The sequence below is a fragment of the Acartia tonsa genome, chromosome 1 (assembly GCF_053477335.1).
Source record: "Acartia tonsa isolate MP-2025a chromosome 1, ASM5347733v1, whole genome shotgun sequence".
NCBI classification, from domain to species: Eukaryota; Metazoa; Arthropoda; class Copepoda; order Calanoida; family Acartiidae; genus Acartia; species Acartia tonsa.
The window spans coordinates 51,103,237-51,121,581 of NC_137260.1; the positions used below are offsets into that span (position 1 = coordinate 51,103,237).

The following is an 18,345-nucleotide window of genomic DNA, read 5'->3' on the forward strand; positions in this document are numbered from 1 at the left end:
TCCTGTTAGTTATTTCTTTTATTATTACAATATGGCAGTTTCTTTCAAAGCAGTTTCCCCAGGGATCTAAAGGGATAAGACGATGGCCGATAAATTAACACACAAAATTGCACCTTCTGTAGATTAAATTAGTGGTTAAAACGGTAGGACACTCAACTTCATAAAGAAACCAATGAAAATTTATTTAAAGTCCCCAAAGTTGTTAAGGCAACGAATAAGAAAACGTTATCATAAAATCTTGGGGACTAGAGAATAATTATCAGCACTTAGTTCTCTCTCCGAGTTTCCCCCTCCTTCGTTCATTCTTAAGAAAGAAATTGAAAATACGTGGGGATAGGTAGTTTACCGTTTTTTTTTTTTTTAATTTCTAGGACAGGTTAGGTTAGGTTATTTTGGGTAATGGTTGCCTCGCAGGGGTAAGGCATATGAACACTACCCCTTATATTCAATTTATTTTATAACACGATAGGCACTTGAAGGGAAAGCACCGATACTTCAAAACATAACCAAAAATGAGTACATCCAACCACAAGCGTGTAGAAGGGGGGTGTATGAAGCTGGATACATGGAAAGAAAAGTAATAGTTATTTCTCGCATCGTATTATAAACAGCTATCTGCGGATATAGAATGTACAATTATAAGGTTAAAACCAGTTTTTTTTAGCCCCGAGCTTATGATTGTACATTTTTATATTCGTAGAAAGCTGGATATAATACGATGCTAGACATAGTTTTTTCGTATGGATGAGAACCAGTTCCTATCCACTGGATTCGAATGAATACGAGAAAAGAGGTTAACAATAATGGGTAAACAAAACAAAATGTAGAGCATCCTTACAGAAATCTTATTGCTGACACACGATAGTTGTTAAATAAAAAGAAGCCTCGCTACTAATTAAAATATGTAAAAATATTTAAGATTAACAATTTATTTAACATGGTAACCAGAAAGAACATGAATAATGTTAGTATAAATATTTACATAATGTATAAAAATTGGCACAGATAATGACAGGAGAGTGACAAGTAATGGAACGGAATGTAAAAATCAACTACAGTGGGATTTATTAATTGGTAAAAAAATGTTTGTGAATAAGTCACAATTTTCCAATTTTTTATATTTTGGCTTTAACATTTCACTTTTTTAAAAGGACCTAAAAACCAATTAAAAAAGTATTTTGAGTATTTGGTCAATATTGCAGACCAGTTAAAGCACATAACTTTTGTAAATTTGTAACAATCAATAATAAAACCACTGTGTGATGTGTATAAACATTTCAGAACAATGATCACATAGATTCACCAGGTAATAATGTAAAGTGTAAAACTAGAAAAGAGCAAAGATACTCTACAATTATGAACTTCTGGATATTTAGTATTCAAAAAATGCTTTATGTCACGTAAAAAGCAGAAATATAATACTTGAACTTTATGAAAGAAGATAAGATTTTAAGATTATTTTTCAAATGCTTTGTATATATTGTAATTCTATTACTAGTCGAGAGATTCAGAAAGAGATTTTAACGTTACAGAAAGAGAATGATTGATAGGTTTACATTTCATAAGAATTGTCAAGTGCCATGCAGCCACAGATGCCACACACCCCTCCTTAACTGAACTTTAGATTAAAAAAATTTTCCAAACATTTGGACAATTGGGCGTTCAAATAGGACCTAGTGGTAGTTAGAATCAGTTGAGAACAAAATCCTAGCCGTTCCTTCTTGCCAAATATCGCCATTTTAAGATTTTAAGTAAAATTACACTAAATATCCAAATAAAAACTTAAATCTTCTTTCAATTTTAGTATAAATTTAGTGAGACAGCCCCAAAATAGAGTAACTTTGCTCCTGTGGCCAAACTGACTGCCAGGAGTCCCTAACAGAGAGTGCCTTTATGTGTTAACACAAGTAGGGATTCGAATCCATTCCCAAAACTAACCAAGGTAGAATAGCTGTGTATTACAGCATGAGGTCAGTATTTTCACCACTGACAGATGGAAGGCAAGGCCAATCCTAACCAGAAACCCGTTCATTCACCCACAGGCACCAGTGGAGCACCTTGGAGGTCTGCACCACATGTTTTCTGGGGTGTTGTTCACCTGCACCCAAGGATTGGGCAGGTTGAGACCCAATGGTGCCCTTCAGGCACTCATTAACCCTGCCCTTTGGGCCAAGCTCAGAGTGATGTCACACACCTGGCGTGTGCCCTGTCCATGAGATGCTCCCCTGCCAATCACAGATCAGCACAGCCAGCATGGAAGGATAGTTGCAGGTGGTGGGCCGCATACCTTCACTCAAGATGCAAGTTAGCCCTATTCTGATCTTGATCCTCCAGGAGATCATGGTAGTGTGCATCTTAAACTATGCCCTAAGCCTGGGAGGGTTCTTTCTGAGGGAGTTGGGGACACCATAACTGTTTGACAGGGCCCCTCCCACAACCAGCAGCTGAAGACAAGAAGCACTCTAGTCGTACAATCAACTGTCTGGCCAGGGCAGCTTTCATGAAGCCACAGCCCTTGCCCCATCAAATTTCATGAGGTCATTTTAGAGCTGACCAAGATGCTCCCCTGCCAATTACAGATCAGCACAGCCGCCATGGAAGGATAGCTGCAGGTGGTAGGCCGCATACCTTCGATTAAGATGCAAGTTAGCACTACCCTGATCTTGATCCTCCAGGAGACATGGTGGTGTGCATTTTGAACTATGCCCTGAACCTGGGAGGGTTCTTTCTAAGGGAGTTGGGGACACAGTTACTGTTTGAAACTATCCATGGTGGAATAGCTGTATATTACAGCATTAGGCTCAGGCAATGCATGAGTTGGGGACTTAGTTACTGTTTGAACTATCCACGGTGGAATAGCTGTATATTACATTATTGGACTCAGGCAATGCATGATCAGCTGGTTCTACTCCTTGTTAAAGTTCTACCTGGGGTCCCCATAGTCAGGCCCCTGCACTGGAAGTTAGGCCTGGTCTTGACTACCATCTCTCTACTGGGGGGCCCTTTGATGCAGTCGCACCTCCTTGAAGGACATTGAACACCGTGGGGTTGTAGAACTAAGAATAGCCCCTGTCCAGTTTCACCTTCTGGAAATGGGAATGGCCAAGAATTTCACCCTACCCATATCCTGGTCAACGGTGAGCTCTGAACAGGTGCTCTTTGACCTCATGAAAATTGATTTTACAGCTAGAGGGCTTCTTGTCTTCAGCAGCTGGTTGTGGGAGAGGCCATGGGCCTTTCCCAGGCTTGGCATTGCTGGGACCACTTGCTTAATGTGAAAGGGGGCAACCATGGCGGCTACTCTCCCTATTGATCCATACCATCAGCTCGAGTTTGTCAAACAGTTATGGTGTCCCCAACTCCCTCAGAAAGAACCCTCCCTGGCTTAGGGCATAGTTCAAGATGCACACTACCATGATCTCCTTGAGGATCAAGATCAGAATAGGGCTAACTTGCATCTTGTGTGAAGGTATGCAGCCCACCACCTACAGCTATCCTTCCATGGCAGCTGTGCTGATCTGTGATTGGCAAGGGGAATCTCACAGCCCATTTCAGGGGCCAGGTGTGTGACATTATTCTAAGCTTGGCATAAATGGCAGGGTTAATGGGAGTCTGAGGGCACCATTAGGTCTCAACCTGCCCAATCCATGGGTGCAGGTGAACAACACCCCAGAAAACGTGTGGTGCAGACCTCCAAGGTGCTCAACTGGTGCCTTTGGGTGAATGATCGGGTTTCTGGTTAGGATAGGCCTTGCCTTCCATCTGTCAGTGGTGAAAATACTGACCTCATGCTGTAATACACAGCTATTCCACCTTGGTTAGTTTTGGGAATGGGTTCGAATCCCTACTTGTGTTAACACATAAAGGCACTCTCTGTTAGGGACTCCTGGCAGTCAGTTTGGCCACAGGAGCAAAGATACTCTGTTTTGGGGCTGTCTCACTAAATTTATACTAAAATTGAAAGAAGATTTAAGTTTTTATTTGGATATTTAGTGTAATTTTACTTAAAATCTTAAAATGGCGATATATGGCAAGAAGGAACGGCTAGGATTTTGTTCTCAACTGATTCTAACTACCACTAGGTCCTATTTGAACGTCCAATTGTCCAAATGTTTGGAAAATTTTTTTAATCTAAAGTTCGGTTAAGGAGGGGTGTGGCCAGTAAGTTAAAAATCTGCAGACATGCTTCCTGATTTTCAGCCGCAGCGAACACTCTCTATTTAAAAAGCCAAACGGCTGCAAAGCACTGATTTACCAAGTAGGCAGTTATTTAGAATAATAATTTGCTTTTGATTGATATCAAAAACTGGTAATTTTAAATTCAGGGCGGAAATTGAAGCTAGTTTAAAGCTGGAAATACTTTATTATTGTTAGTGGTAACTAAATTACTTCTCTTCTACTCTGTTCTATATTCAGAGAAATACATTGATGAACATCATCGCGAATACAACAAAATGGCTCCTAAAAAAATTAAACATTTATTTATCTGTATGTTTTTTTAGTGTAAGAAATAATGGTAATGAGAAACCAAATAGGTGAATAATAAAGTATTCAAAATCTTTTCCATTAAGCTTATCCTTATACAAAAGTCTGTCTGTCTGTTTCTACATAAAGATCTCACTAACCGTTGGACAATTAAAATTAGGTCAAGAGAATGTATAGAACTGGTTTTGGGAAGGGTAGTACACACTCCCCACCCTCCCATAATGAATGGCCCTGGAATGTCCCAACTATTTTTTTACTTATTCTCCCCATTTAAAAATTTCAAACTCATTCTTTCAAAGGTACGTTTAAAATATTGAAGAAAACGTTGGAACATTAGGATAGAATATATTCTTCTATTTTAAATTTCAAATCAATTATCCCTGTATCCCTGAAATAAAGAAAACTATATTTATGAAATATTTAGTAAATGTTTCATTCCTAAATCCAAGTTTGCTCCACTTGAGAAGTGTATGATGCCAGGAGTAACCAGAATTTGAACTCTCAGACTAATCAACAATATTATACATTCTTATTTCTCTCACAATATTTTGATAGCAAAGACGACATGCAGAAACATCATTTTACAATATCATAGATTTTTAAAACTTTGTTAACATTCAGTCATATTTAATATAAAATTATTTCTTTATAAAATACAACTAGCTCCTATACGACCTAGTGGCTCTGTAATCAAAGGAAGAAAGAAGGGCTTGAAAAAAAAGCTTGAAACAATTCCAAGATTTAAATCTAAAATTTTTGAGATATTAAGTTACGGACAAAAAAATCTTATCACTTTTTAGTCTAGGATTATGACTTCAAGGACCAAAAAGACATAACATCATTTAATTTATTAATGATTATCTTAAAGAATTTAAATTAAAGAATCTTAATTTCAAATAAAATGGACTAAATTATTGAAGAATGTGGGCTTTTGCTAACTTAAATATATCGAAAACTTTAAGCCTTATATTCGTCTATAATAGTCAAAGGAGTGCTATTTAATCAAGATTTTTATAATCTGAGTGAACTAATAATATTCCTGATCAAACATGACACCCAGGTATGCCAGATGAAACACTGTCAGCAGTGATAACAACAGGTTTAACACTACAACCCAAGCGCAGCTTTCTACATACTAAAAAAAAATAATGTTTTAGATATTTTTGTAATATTTTGTAATAGAATTATTACCCTAGATGCTTAATAAAAGACAATATGTCTTAAAAGATAATATATATCTATAATACAAAGTAGCGTGATGTCTGTCCGTCCGTCCGTCTAGAGCTTAAGATCTCGGTTACCACAGAACCGATAGGATTCTACTCTTCAGGGAATATATCTACTGGTAATGTGGTGGTTTTAAGCTATATACTTGAGGGGGGGGACCCCCCCCCCCCCCCGAAAAATAATATTCATTTACAAAAACTGATGAAAAAGTTTTTGGACTATGGGTATTATTTCTCCAAGCAAAGCTTTATTCTAAGAAATTCAAGTATGTATTGCTGACTTATTGCATCGCTGAAATAAAAAAAATATATATCCTCTAATGTGTACACAATCTGACCAATAATGTGCTCGGATTCCTAATTGGTTAGATTAAGGGGTAGAGAATCTAGACATTCTATTTATTGAATTTGTATTGAATATAATTAAAATGTATACTGTTATCATGCTTAGAATATATAAATATGGAAAACTAAGAAGCTTTACACCCCTCTCTACTCCTATTATTTATTTACCGCGAGGGTGATCTAGTAAAGCAAACTCTATAAACCGTACACAATTTCCCTTATAGAAAGTAATACGATGTGACAATGTCGTCTTTGGTGTCAAAGAATTTGTTCATATATCTATTTTAAACCGGATTTATTTTACCTTGTATTTCCCATTGGCTTCTTTCTTAGTTTCTATACTGGCATTTAAAATTTTAGCCAACTTTTTCCTACAAACAAAGATAAAGAAATCAATTCAAATGGTTACAGATAGTTATAATCACTGTAAGTTTAAAATTTACTGGGATTTTTAAGAGCTCCCGTGGTCGCCAAGATAGATAGTGGAAAAAATACATTTTTAAAGTTTGACATTTTAAGTAATAAATATATCAAGAAAAGAATATGTAGTACATAAATTGTGCCTTAACAAAAATGTTTTTATTCTGACAGTAAAATTTACTATTATAATTTCAAGAAAATGGATTCATGCTGATTTTGAGAAAACATATACACGTCAAAAATTGCACAAATCACAATAGTGTGATGTTTTCGTCTTAATATTAAAAACTAAGTGGTAAAAATATGTAAATCACTAAATTTCGAAGAACTAAACTTTTGGTAGAGCACCTTTTACGCAGTCAAAATTACACAAACTCAAAACATACTGAAGTTTCTGATCCGAAACACCCCATCCCCAACAAATAGAATACTACCTGAAATTATGTTCAACCCAGGTGTAAAGTCCCAAAGAGAACAGGACAGCTGCTAGTTGAGCGGATAAACCATGTAGTATTGTAGAGGCACAATATGTTGCTAGTATAGCCATTCCATTACCTTAAAATCAAAATATTTGAGGATATTTCAAGTTGATGAACCACAAGCTTCAGTAATGGATAAATAGTCTGGTGTATAAAAATCGCAGGAAAAATATTTGGGTGGCAAATAAAAAGGTCGTCCTTACTAATAAGCGTTGCCCCTCAAAGATGCTAAACATAACTTAAGGGTTTCGTGATTTATTTTCTAATTAAATTAAAAAATTACTAAATCTACATTATTTATATAGGATGTTCATATTAGTTGATAAAAAAAACTCACCAAAGCTTTTCCTAGCCTGTTTGAATACATATTTCTTGAGCCAGGTATGCATGGGTAGGTTCCAGGAGACTACCACCTGCACCAGCGACCTCGGAATCTCGATCCTGTGGGGCTGGGTCACATCCAGCTTCCAGGAAGGATTTGTATCGTCTTCTCCCTAAACAAATGTACAAATAAAACAAGTTACTTAATAAGTCTAACAAGTGAGTATATACATATATATATGAAAATTAAAATCAAGTTTACATATAATAACATTTAAATTATGAATCTTCAAAGATATGTCAAATAATATTGACCCTTATGTTGAAAAAAATAATTGGAGGAAAAAATTTGGACACTTCTATTTTGTAAAAAAAATCGTGTCAAGCCTACGAATGAATGTTTTTTATATAAAATTTTGAAGACTAAAATAGTGACGTGTAGTAATAGCAAGAACAAACAGCTAAATATTCTAATAAAGTGTATTAATTCAAGACAAGTTAAACATACAATAATAATATTAATATAATAGCAAGTATTCACTTTTATGTTCGTGCCGAGTTGCAGAGCAATGTCTTGCTCCGAAACGGTTGACACAAGAACTAAAAGCTAATTTACAAAATACATACATTGCTCTCAAATCAGGAAGAAAGGGACTATACATCACATTTCTCCCTGGCTTTAACAGGCACATGGATTTCGAAACTGTAATATTTCAGATTGAATATAACAATATGTTTGTTACATGTTAATTATCATATATATATTATAAGTAGCATTGAATGCTTATTAAAATAGATAATAATTGATCTGGTATGACACCTGCCATATTTTTTATTTTTTTTATTTTATTTCCAGATCTTTAAGCACTTCATAATCATTTTTTTTATTATTTTGGTTCCTTAGAACTCTTTTGTGTTTTTTTTATATTCCTTTTTTCTTTATGTGTTTTTTTTTTTCTTTTTAATATTTTTTATAAAAAAACATTGATTAACATATAATCATTAAAAATGCATTGATTAACATATAATGCATTGATTACATACAAACATTTAAATGCATTGATTAACATATATTATAAATGCATGATATAAAAAACACTGATTAACATATAACCATCAGATTTAAAAACATGGCATTTTAAAGCATTAATTTTAAACCTTTTCGAGACTACTACTGCCTCAACAAATATTTAATACATAAAATAAAATAAATATGAATTAATACACAGTAAACTATAATTATTACTTTCTTTTTCCAGACGCTCTGCTTTTCTTGCCAGATTCTTCAATGTCCATAGGCATGGTAGCTTCATCATCATTCACTCCAAGTTTTGCGGTCTCATCACACAAGCCGTCTTGAGGCATCCTTGCCTCAGTATCACCAAGCATATGTAAACATCTTGCAAATCCGCTATTAACCGCAACTGAAATCGAGGTTGCAACGTTATCAGCCTCCTCCTGATTATCCAAAATCTTTTGATGCTTACGACTAACCTCCTCCCCAAATTTTTCAAGCATCATCAATATTCCAGGCGTGCGCTCCATCCTCATTTCCTCCATTGCTTGTTCATCAACACGCCATTGCTGACCTGACAATTCAAGGTCCAGACAAACAGGAATGTTCGGATCCAAAGGCTGATCCTGCTGAACACAAACAGGACCCCCAAACCGAGTAACCAACTTGAAATCACCCTCAAACCACTCATTTACTTTGTGTTCAGGATTAAACTTCCACTCAAGATTGGTTGTCAACAAACTTGTATGAACTTTTCCATCCAACTCCAATCTAAGTTCCTTTACTACATTCTCTAAAGTAGTATCTGGATCACATAACAATATCTGCTTGGCTAGAGTCGGACGGAGACGTTTGCAGCGCATCTGCATTTCCCAGGTCAAAACTCTGGCGTCTACTTTATCGTTCACTAAACTACCTGTATATGTAGCACTCACAAGATTTTCAATTATGTCTCTTTGTCCATCCAATCTAACATAACGTATCTCAGCTGGCATCTCTCCACTGGTGATTAAACTCACCGAATTCACGTTAAGGATGCGGGGAATGAAAACCGATAAGTTCATGTATTCATTTACCTGAATAGAGTCAATAAACACTTTAGAACTCAAATCCTGTTCAGACTTTCCTTCAAGCCAATCTTTTTGTAACTCGAACAAAGTTGTAGATGGCATCTGTTTCAGAATAAAGCTGACTTTATTCACAACGTCTTTCCAATGTGCCAGGAGCCGGATAGCTGACACAACCTGCGTTTTCAACCGCACATCAATGCTGTTACCCACCGTTCTCAGCACCGTCTGAAGACTCATTCGACCATCTGCAGGTATGACGTCAATTTTTGAAAGTTGATGCCAATCATCTAGTTCCCCCATATGTTTGATTATGGGTAACAATTCTCCCAACGTTTGGCAGCTTTTTCTCTCATCTCCATCCAGGTATTCAATCTTGGCAAGCAACACCAAACTTGGTAACATTTCGCAAACAAGCTTAGAGAGAAATATAGTTGCACTCAATTTATTCAAACTAGTTGTCTCATTCCAGGACAACTTTCTGTTTATAGCTTTAGAATGCTCACCAGCCGCCATCAGGTTTAAGTGTCTTGAGTTCTGGCTGGTGAAGATAGGGATCCTGTCCACAGCCCAGTCTATTGAGTTGATGCATCTCCCCATCTCTAACTGCAACGAAAGCATGTTTATTAAGTTCAATTTAAACCTTGGTTCATTATCAATGAGACGAGCTAAATCTGCAAGTGGCATGTCCTCACTGCTCAAAAACACATTCCTCATCGATCTGCCCACACTCAACGACGGCAGCTCGACGCGCGACATTACCAACACCAACCGGGATGCAGAGTTGCTGACCAACGCAGACACCGGTAGACCAGGTTTGACTTGATTTCCTTCATTCGCAGATTGTTTGTGGCGACCATTTTCTTCGTTGCTCAATAACTTTTGATTCATTGTTGCCGCCGTAACCAACCTGCAAAAATACAATATAATTAAATTTCAGCATAAGAATTCAAAATCTAGCATTAAATTCTTCCTCAGCAAATCTTTTTTTATAACACCATGAGCAACAACAATACAAAACTACCAACATGGGAATTATACCCAACAACAACATTAAAACAATCAATACAAACTTAGCAAACAATGGTAGTATATCTTTAAACAAATGTTCTAAACCAAACCAAGAACCTGTAACCTGTTCGAAAAATGACAACTTATGATCAACAAAATCCAACTTAGAAGCCTGTCCATTAAAATCCTCAAAATCCTCTAAGCCCTGATATCTAATAGTCTTATTAAAATCAGCAATAAACACCTTTTCATCACTCAGAAAAATCTTTTGTCCCACATGTTCAGATTTCTCATTGGCAATGTGAAGAATTTCGAGTCCCTGCCCCTGATTCCCAATAAACAAATTAGCTGTCAACTTCAAAAATACCGGACTTTGCGAACAATTCAACAATTTTATGTCCTCTTCTGTAACAATCATTCTACTATATTCTTGTATCCCAACTGTCTCACCTTTATATTCCACCAACAAATGTCCTACTGCACATCCATAATCCACACCTAACTTTACTGGAATTTCAACCGCTGTACATTTTTCATACTTAGCAATCTCTCCTAGGTATATAATTCTGAACCCATGATGCAACTGTACATTTGATCTAACTTCTGTTTGCGCACATCTAGAAATACTAAAAAATTCCATCATTCTCTCATTCCTTTCTCTACTAGCTAAAAACATAGCATTCAAATCAAACCTGGCCTCCTGTTTTAACAAATCCCCAAAATAACTTCTAACAGCTGCCTTCGGTTCCTCCAAAAACTTGATACCCTCCAATTCTGTTACAAAAATATTAAAATCCAAATGCTGCAAAGTAAGTTTCTCTGTTCCCATAACTTTAACTAAAATATTCCTTTCCGAGTTAGAAACAAAAAGTTGATCATTCCACGTAGTTAAATTGAATGTATCTTGAAAAACTACCTTAAAATTACTGGCCGGTTTTCGTACTACATACGGAAAATAGGGTGAAGTTGATGTTGCCCACAAATGATTTTCTTCAAAGTTCGCCACAATCGTCTTTTTATCATAATCCATAACAACATTTCCCTTGATCAAAACTGGAGTATTTTTTACTAATATATGCAAAGTCCCAATAGCAAAACCTAAGTTGAACCACATGTTATGCGCGTATACTCCCAGTGTCTTACATTGGATATTTTCACCACCAACATCCCAGAAAGGTGACAATGTTCCATTAACCGTAAAGCTGTGAACAGTTGGCAAATCTATGTTTACTTTGAAACTAATACCATCATGCTGATACTTGCCAGAATGGAAAACCCTTCTACATTCATCCATACTCAACTCTACCTGTTTTTCATGTGGCACGTCTAATACGTGCACATGACTTGCAGTGCCGCAAAACCAGCGCTCCAATTTTAGCCTAACCTCACAACTAATAGCCTCCGACAGCATAAAATCGGTTTCTGCTAACCCCAGTAATTCCACAGATCTGACCGGTTCCATCCTATCATGCAAACAGGCAGCTGATCTAAGTTCAACATCACTTATTTGAGAACAATCATAAGCCGCTAACCGTGGATTCTGTGACGTATACATACCACCAACAATAATACAACAATAGGTTTGCATCACAACAACAAATAACAAAATATCCAAATACCTGACTCCTCTATCATCCTTGGATTTCTTCACAGGTATTGGTCCAGAACGTCCACTTTTTGAACTACAGGCGTCAGGTGACCTCTTTCGCATACCACGATCTCCATCTCGTCTATTCCGGTCATGTTTGTCACCACCGCCGCCTCCTCGCTTGTCATCACGCTCCCGACGGTTATCATGGTAATCTCTTCTCCTGCAAATATTATACAAATTATTACAAATATTATTTTTTAATCAATTTTGCGAGGTTCCGAGTTACTACATCTGCTACAGAATAACGTTCTAATCTATCTTTATCTCTATTCTGTCTATCCTCATCCAATTTTTGTAATTGTACTTCATTTGTAGAACCTTTAGGACGACCTTTCACAGGAATAGTTTCAGACATTTTTTGCGATTTTGCATTATCTAACGATCTATCTAATTCATCCTCCTCAACATCCCTACCTCGTTTAACACTTCCCCTTCTTTGCTCCAAGTTTACAATTTTACTCTGAAGTTTTGGAAAAGTGTCCTCTAAAATACTCATTCGAGACTCTAATTCTCTAGCAGATTCCATGTTAATATCCTCTACACCCAAACTGTTGTCGATTAAACTATTATCAGACGCATAATCTCCATGAAAAACACTATCTTTACTAATAGTAGAATATGTAGAGTCTAACTTAGTTTTGTCAGTTGTATCATTCGTATCTACACTGTCAGAAATATGAGTACTCTCCAAAGTATCACTAAGATCCTCAACTAAATCATCTAAATTTTCATTATCCTGAGATACATTTGACCTTTGCTGTGACAACCCAACACCCAGAAAAGATTTCTCCAAAAAATCTGGTGTTACCTGTCCATCCTTCCGCCTTCCAACCACCTCTGGACTAGTGCCACAACTATTCTCCTCTTCAGAAACGCCTGAACAAGACAAATTTCTTAAAGTATTGGGAAAGTCATAGTTTATTTTCAAGTTATTGTCCACAGAGAAAAACTCATCTGTAATCACTAAGTCAATCTTTTCATCTGGAGTCAAGTCTAGAGTACTCTCAATAACATATATTTTATCCCTTGGCACAATTCTTACCCCTTTGTCTTTCAATCTACACTTTTCTAGGGGTTGAATTTCAAACAAACTGTCAGAAATTACTTTTGTCACTAGACACGGACCCACCCATAACGAACAGAGTTTACGAGCTACACCAATCGTTGTGACGTCATAATAAATATAACAATAGGAATTTATAGCTATTGGCCTACCTATCCTTTCTGTATTTTCTACCTGTAAATACTTCTCAGTCCTCTCTTGTCCAGTTCTCCAATTTCTATCAAGACACTCCAATAACTCTGAAAAATTCATATGTTTAATTTTCGTGCGTGTTAAAGGATCAAATGCGTCAAGCGGAAGTTTAGGGTTTCTTAGGAACATCTTGAAAAACGGGGAACATCCTAACCTCCGATTAAAAGAAGTGTTCATACAAAATTGTGTAGCTTTAAGTTTATGAGCCCAATCTCCATCTTGAAAACGTAAATCAGTCTTAAAAAACGAATACACCGATTGGTTGTATCTTTCACTAAAATTCGAATTAGCTGATCTGGGAGGGATAAAAATTTGTTCAATTCCCAACCTTAAACAAACTTCCCTAAAAACTTTCGATTTGAAACTTTGTGCGTTGTCAGTCCTGATTCTCTCGCACAATCCCCAAACAGAAAATAAATTAAACTTCAAACATTCAATAATTGTTTCAGCTTTAACATCTTCAATAGCAAACAACCACACATATCTAGTACAACTGTCAACTACTATTAAAATATGCTTACAAATGACTCCATTATATTCACACTCATTCAAAGGACCTATAGCATCTATGGCCAACTCTGCCATAGCCTCCCCAGCCAAAGGAGAAAATTCTATATTATGATTATGTTTTGGTTTTTTACGTCTATTCAAACAAATAACACAATTTGCAACTGCCGCCGCTACATATTTAGACACATAGGGAAAAATGAAGTGACGGTTAATCCTGCTCAAAGTCTCCAGATAACCCCTATGTCCCGCTGTAACATCTGCATGAGCTAACAAAAAAAACTTTATTGTACATTCCAATAGGTACCACTACCCGTTCTATAAATTGAAATTCCTTCTGGAGCCGCATAGGTGAAGTCAAAATAATTAAACCATCTTTAAAACTCAAATGTTCGAAAAACCTTAATATTTGTTTACCACGATAAGGCATTTGAGACAATTCTCTGGACGTGGGTTTGACATTATTTACAATAAATTTCCTCACCTCAACTAGAACAGGATCCTTCTCCAGACTACGACTGAATTCTCTCGCCTTCAATCTGGACGCTATTTGACTGGCCGTCTCTGCTCCAATTCCTGCAATAAGACATAATTTAGGATCTTCTAATTGATATACAGTATCCAATATTAGCTCTCCTTGTTCGTCCGTCGATAATCTAGATATCCTATCTTTACTATCCTCTAATGCAGTACGTGACAATATATCAACATTAGTATGCATCTTGCCCTGCCTATGTACAACCTCATAACTGAAGGTGGATAAAAAATTTATCCACCTTATGGTGAGGCCAACAAAATATCCGTTCTGTCTCCAAGTAGATAGATGTTTCAGTGCAGCTGAATCAGTCCTCACGATAAATTTCTTGTGTCTCAAATAACATTCAAATCTTTCAACAGCATTTACTAATGCACATAATTCTCCTTTATGCGCTGCATAATTGGCTTCATGAGTTGAACAAACACGTGACCAACACGATATCATTTTCTCTTGACCATTTTGTTTTTGACTTAACACTGCAGACATCGCTGTAGATGACCAATCTGTATCTAACACAAATGGTTCAGCCTCCATCCTCCAATCTGGAAATGATTTACTTATTTCTTCACAGAACAATTCTCTAGTCTTTGTAAAAGCTTCCATACTTTTTTCATCCCATTCTATTTTACTACTGTTTCTGAATTTGTTCAATGGTGCCGTAATATCAGAAAAAGTCTTGAAATATGAACCATAATAATTTATGAAACCAGTAAATCTTTGAATATCTTTACCTGTTTCAGGTACTGGCCAATTCTTAATTTTTTCAATATATGCTTTGTCCATGAATATGCCTTCTGCATTTATAATATGGCCCAGAAATTTCACTTCCTCTGCAAACAATGTACATTTTCCAAGATTAATCTTGAGGCCTGCTTCACAGAATGTTCGTAGTAGTGTATTCAGATGCTCCAGATGTTCCTCCACATTCATACTATATACAAGAACATCGTCCAAATAAACTAGACAAAATGCTCTTAGTTCAGGACTCAAATCCATTACTCTATCCATCAGTTTTACAAACGCACTTGGAGCATTGGTTAAGCCGAACGGTAGCCTCTTGAAGCAATACTGCCGTCCATTAGAACAAAATGCTGTATATTTCCTGACAGATTCCTTCAAGTGCATTGAATTATACGCCGAAGTAAGGTCAATAGACGTAAAAATCTTCTTTCCTCCAAGTTTGTCAAATAGCTCACCAATGTTAGGCAAAGGGTAACATATCTTCTCAGTTATCTCATTTAACGAGCGGTAGTCCAGGACAAACCTGACTTTCACCTCGTTAGTGTTTCCCACTTTCTTCTTAACAGCAAAGATTCCAGAATTAAACGGTGAATTACATTCTTCTATTACATCTGTTTCCAACCATAAATCAATCTGTTCTTTTAGTTTCTCTGCATGATGAGGATTAAGTCTAATCATTCTATTTTTGAAAGGTTGAGCTCCAGGAACTAACTGAATGTCATACTCCTCCAAAGTACAAGATCCAATATCCGTAGGGTCAATCGATAACGCCTTAAAATTCTTTAAAAACAAACCAACTATTCTACCTTTCAAAGAGACATTATCTTTTAAAAACGGAACTTTATCCAACTTCAATTTATCTTTAATAAAACGAATCTTCTTTAATGTTGTTGACACATCTTCTTTAACTCTATTCTCTTGCAACATCGCTATCTTCTCTGCTAAAAACAAATTTCCAACCAAAGTACCAGCAGGAACAGATTTCTTAACAGTTTCAAAGTTCGTAATTTTAGTCATAATTTTACCGTTTTTTCCCACCTCCGTAATTCCTTCGTTTATCAACAAGTTATTCCGGCTACAGTAACCTTGTCTAGGAGCTATATAACACAACTGTCCTTCAGACATATTTCCCTTAGTTGAAACTTCTACCACCACTGTACTTAATGCTGGAATATCTATTCGATTTTTCAATGAACAAATCCATTTTTGGTCTTGTAACTCAGCTACATTAATCTCAGGTTTCTTAGTCCTTGCCTTCTCCAGTTTCTCCAGAACCGTATGAACCAAATTCTTCACTACAATTTTTCGTTTAGCTACCAAATTCACACTGATTCCATGCATCTCAATCCTGTTGCCATCTTTGGCAAATATCGTCTTCACGTGATTTTTATTCAGCCAATGACTGCCTAGATTCATAGGTACAGTCATGCCAGAAATCACAAAGCAATCTTCTTGAAAACTGTGGCCTCCAATCTGAAATTCAACATTCCGAACAACACCATCAATCTTGATGCTGGAACCCTGCACGCCTGTTGCTTTCGAATCCGTCTCTTCAATTTTACAATCAAGCTTTTTAGCCAACACTTGAGATATCAGGCAGCCTCTTGCATTTCCGCTGTCAATTAAGGTCAGGATTTCCATGCCACCAATCTTCGTTGGAACGTAGACTTCAGCCGCTTCAGCCGCCATCTCAGAATCTTCATGAAACTTATAAAACAGCTATCTAACCAACACCAGCAGTTATGAGGTTGTAACTATCCAATTTTCTATCAAATAACTATCTATCTGTTTACAACAAATAACAGAATAACGGAATAAAAACAAATCACTCACCGACAAAATTTCCTCCACCAACAGAAACGTCCAAAATATCTCTTAATCCACAATCAACAAAACTTCTCTCCGGCCAATCTAAAATATCACAAACATTTTAGATGCCAATTAATAGATAAATCACTTTAAATAAGAATTAATATCAGTATTAATATCTATAACTAATTGTTTACGAGACTGATTTTCGAACAGCAATGTATATATAATAATCAAATATTAACAGCATAAAACAAAATCTTCACAACTCACCATCAAATAAATAATGATAACAGTATCTCTCAACCACCACAAATACTCTTTTCGACCAATCTAAAATAAAATACAATTATTTTAGATGTCATATTTAAATGTTTTCATTGAACAAATAAACTTGCAACACATTTAATAAAAGAAATTGTATTAAGCAATATAACATGAATCAAATATTATCAATCACCAAGCAACTAAATTAATCTTCTAAATACCATAAATTCAATTCTTTTGTAATTCAATAAAATATTACCTAATAAAACTATTATTATCAGGTTAATAACTGATCTCTTACACACTATTTTGATGTATGAAAGTTTTGAAAGTTGAAACTCAACTAACTATATATTTCCATACCTGAGAGCACCTTCTTGCGCAGCTCAGCTTCTGTGCGCAGCTCAACTTTCTGCGCATGGAACACCCCACGCCTGATAATCATTGCAGCTACCTCTCTACACCACCCCATTTTGCGCATACCAGCTCTGAGAGATAGTGCAAACTTCTTTGCAAATATGTTCACTCCCCCTTTCTCCTCAAACAAGAGAGACAGCTCCACCATATTTGCGCATACCAACTCCGAGAGACAACCCCTCCCTTCCTTCATAGAGAGAGACTAGTCCACAATTATATCTAATGCATTATAACAATTTTGCTTCATGAAATTCTAAGCTTCATAAAAAATTTTGCTGAATCAACATTACTAAATCGCAATATAATTGTTTTAAAATTAAATACTTAAAACCACAATAACTGACTCAACTTTTAAAACAATTTTCCACATTTCATCAAAATTTAATACTTTTCAAATATCTAATTTCACATTTTTATCAAATTTAATTCAATTTTAAATTCAAATTAATATTCTTTCAATAGCAATTTTACAAAATTGTATTCCTAATTCGTTTTTCCATTTTCACTTTTTATTATTCTTATCTCTGTTAGACTCCACAACAGTCTGAAACAAAAATGAATTTTTCTAATTTCAACAAAACATAATCAAAAACTAAATTAATTATTTTGATTTCTATTATAACATAATCTCATAATTTCATATACGGTTATAAACAATATGTTATCTTTTCATAATTCAAAATAAACCATCAAAATAAATTATCACAATATTAGAGTTGCTTCGTTCACTCTTTATCATTAATTTTGTTTTGTTGTTGTTTATTTACAATGCGCATAAATCAAAACAATGC

At 35.8% G+C, this 18,345-nt stretch overlaps 1 protein-coding gene and 1 long non-coding RNA gene across 2 annotated transcripts in view; both read right to left on the reverse strand.

Moving 5' to 3' along the window:
* Positions 1-913: 913 nt before the first annotated feature.
* LOC145312088 (uncharacterized) lies at positions 914-3,880 on the reverse strand. The gene is made up of 2 exons (XR_013876903.1): positions 1,257-3,880; positions 914-1,052 (listed from the first exon to the last, which is right to left on the reverse strand). It is a non-coding gene; the product is annotated as an uncharacterized LOC145312088 (long non-coding RNA).
* Positions 3,881-4,136: 256 nt separating this feature from the next.
* The window catches only part of por (Protein-serine O-palmitoleoyltransferase por), a 174,587-nt gene continuing 160,378 nt past the window's right edge, over positions 4,137-18,345 (reverse strand). Inside the window, exons 13-18 of the mRNA XM_080165882.1 lie at positions 7,293-7,449; positions 6,911-7,031; positions 6,361-6,427; positions 5,525-5,620; positions 4,922-4,991; positions 4,137-4,459 (exon numbers count right to left, since the gene is read on the reverse strand). Coding sequence (XP_080022008.1) covers positions 4,413-4,459; positions 4,922-4,991; positions 5,525-5,620; positions 6,361-6,427; positions 6,911-7,031; positions 7,293-7,449 — 558 coding nt within the window. The 3' untranslated portion in view covers positions 4,137-4,412. The remainder of the gene's footprint in view (positions 4,460-4,921; positions 4,992-5,524; positions 5,621-6,360; positions 6,428-6,910; positions 7,032-7,292; positions 7,450-18,345) is intronic.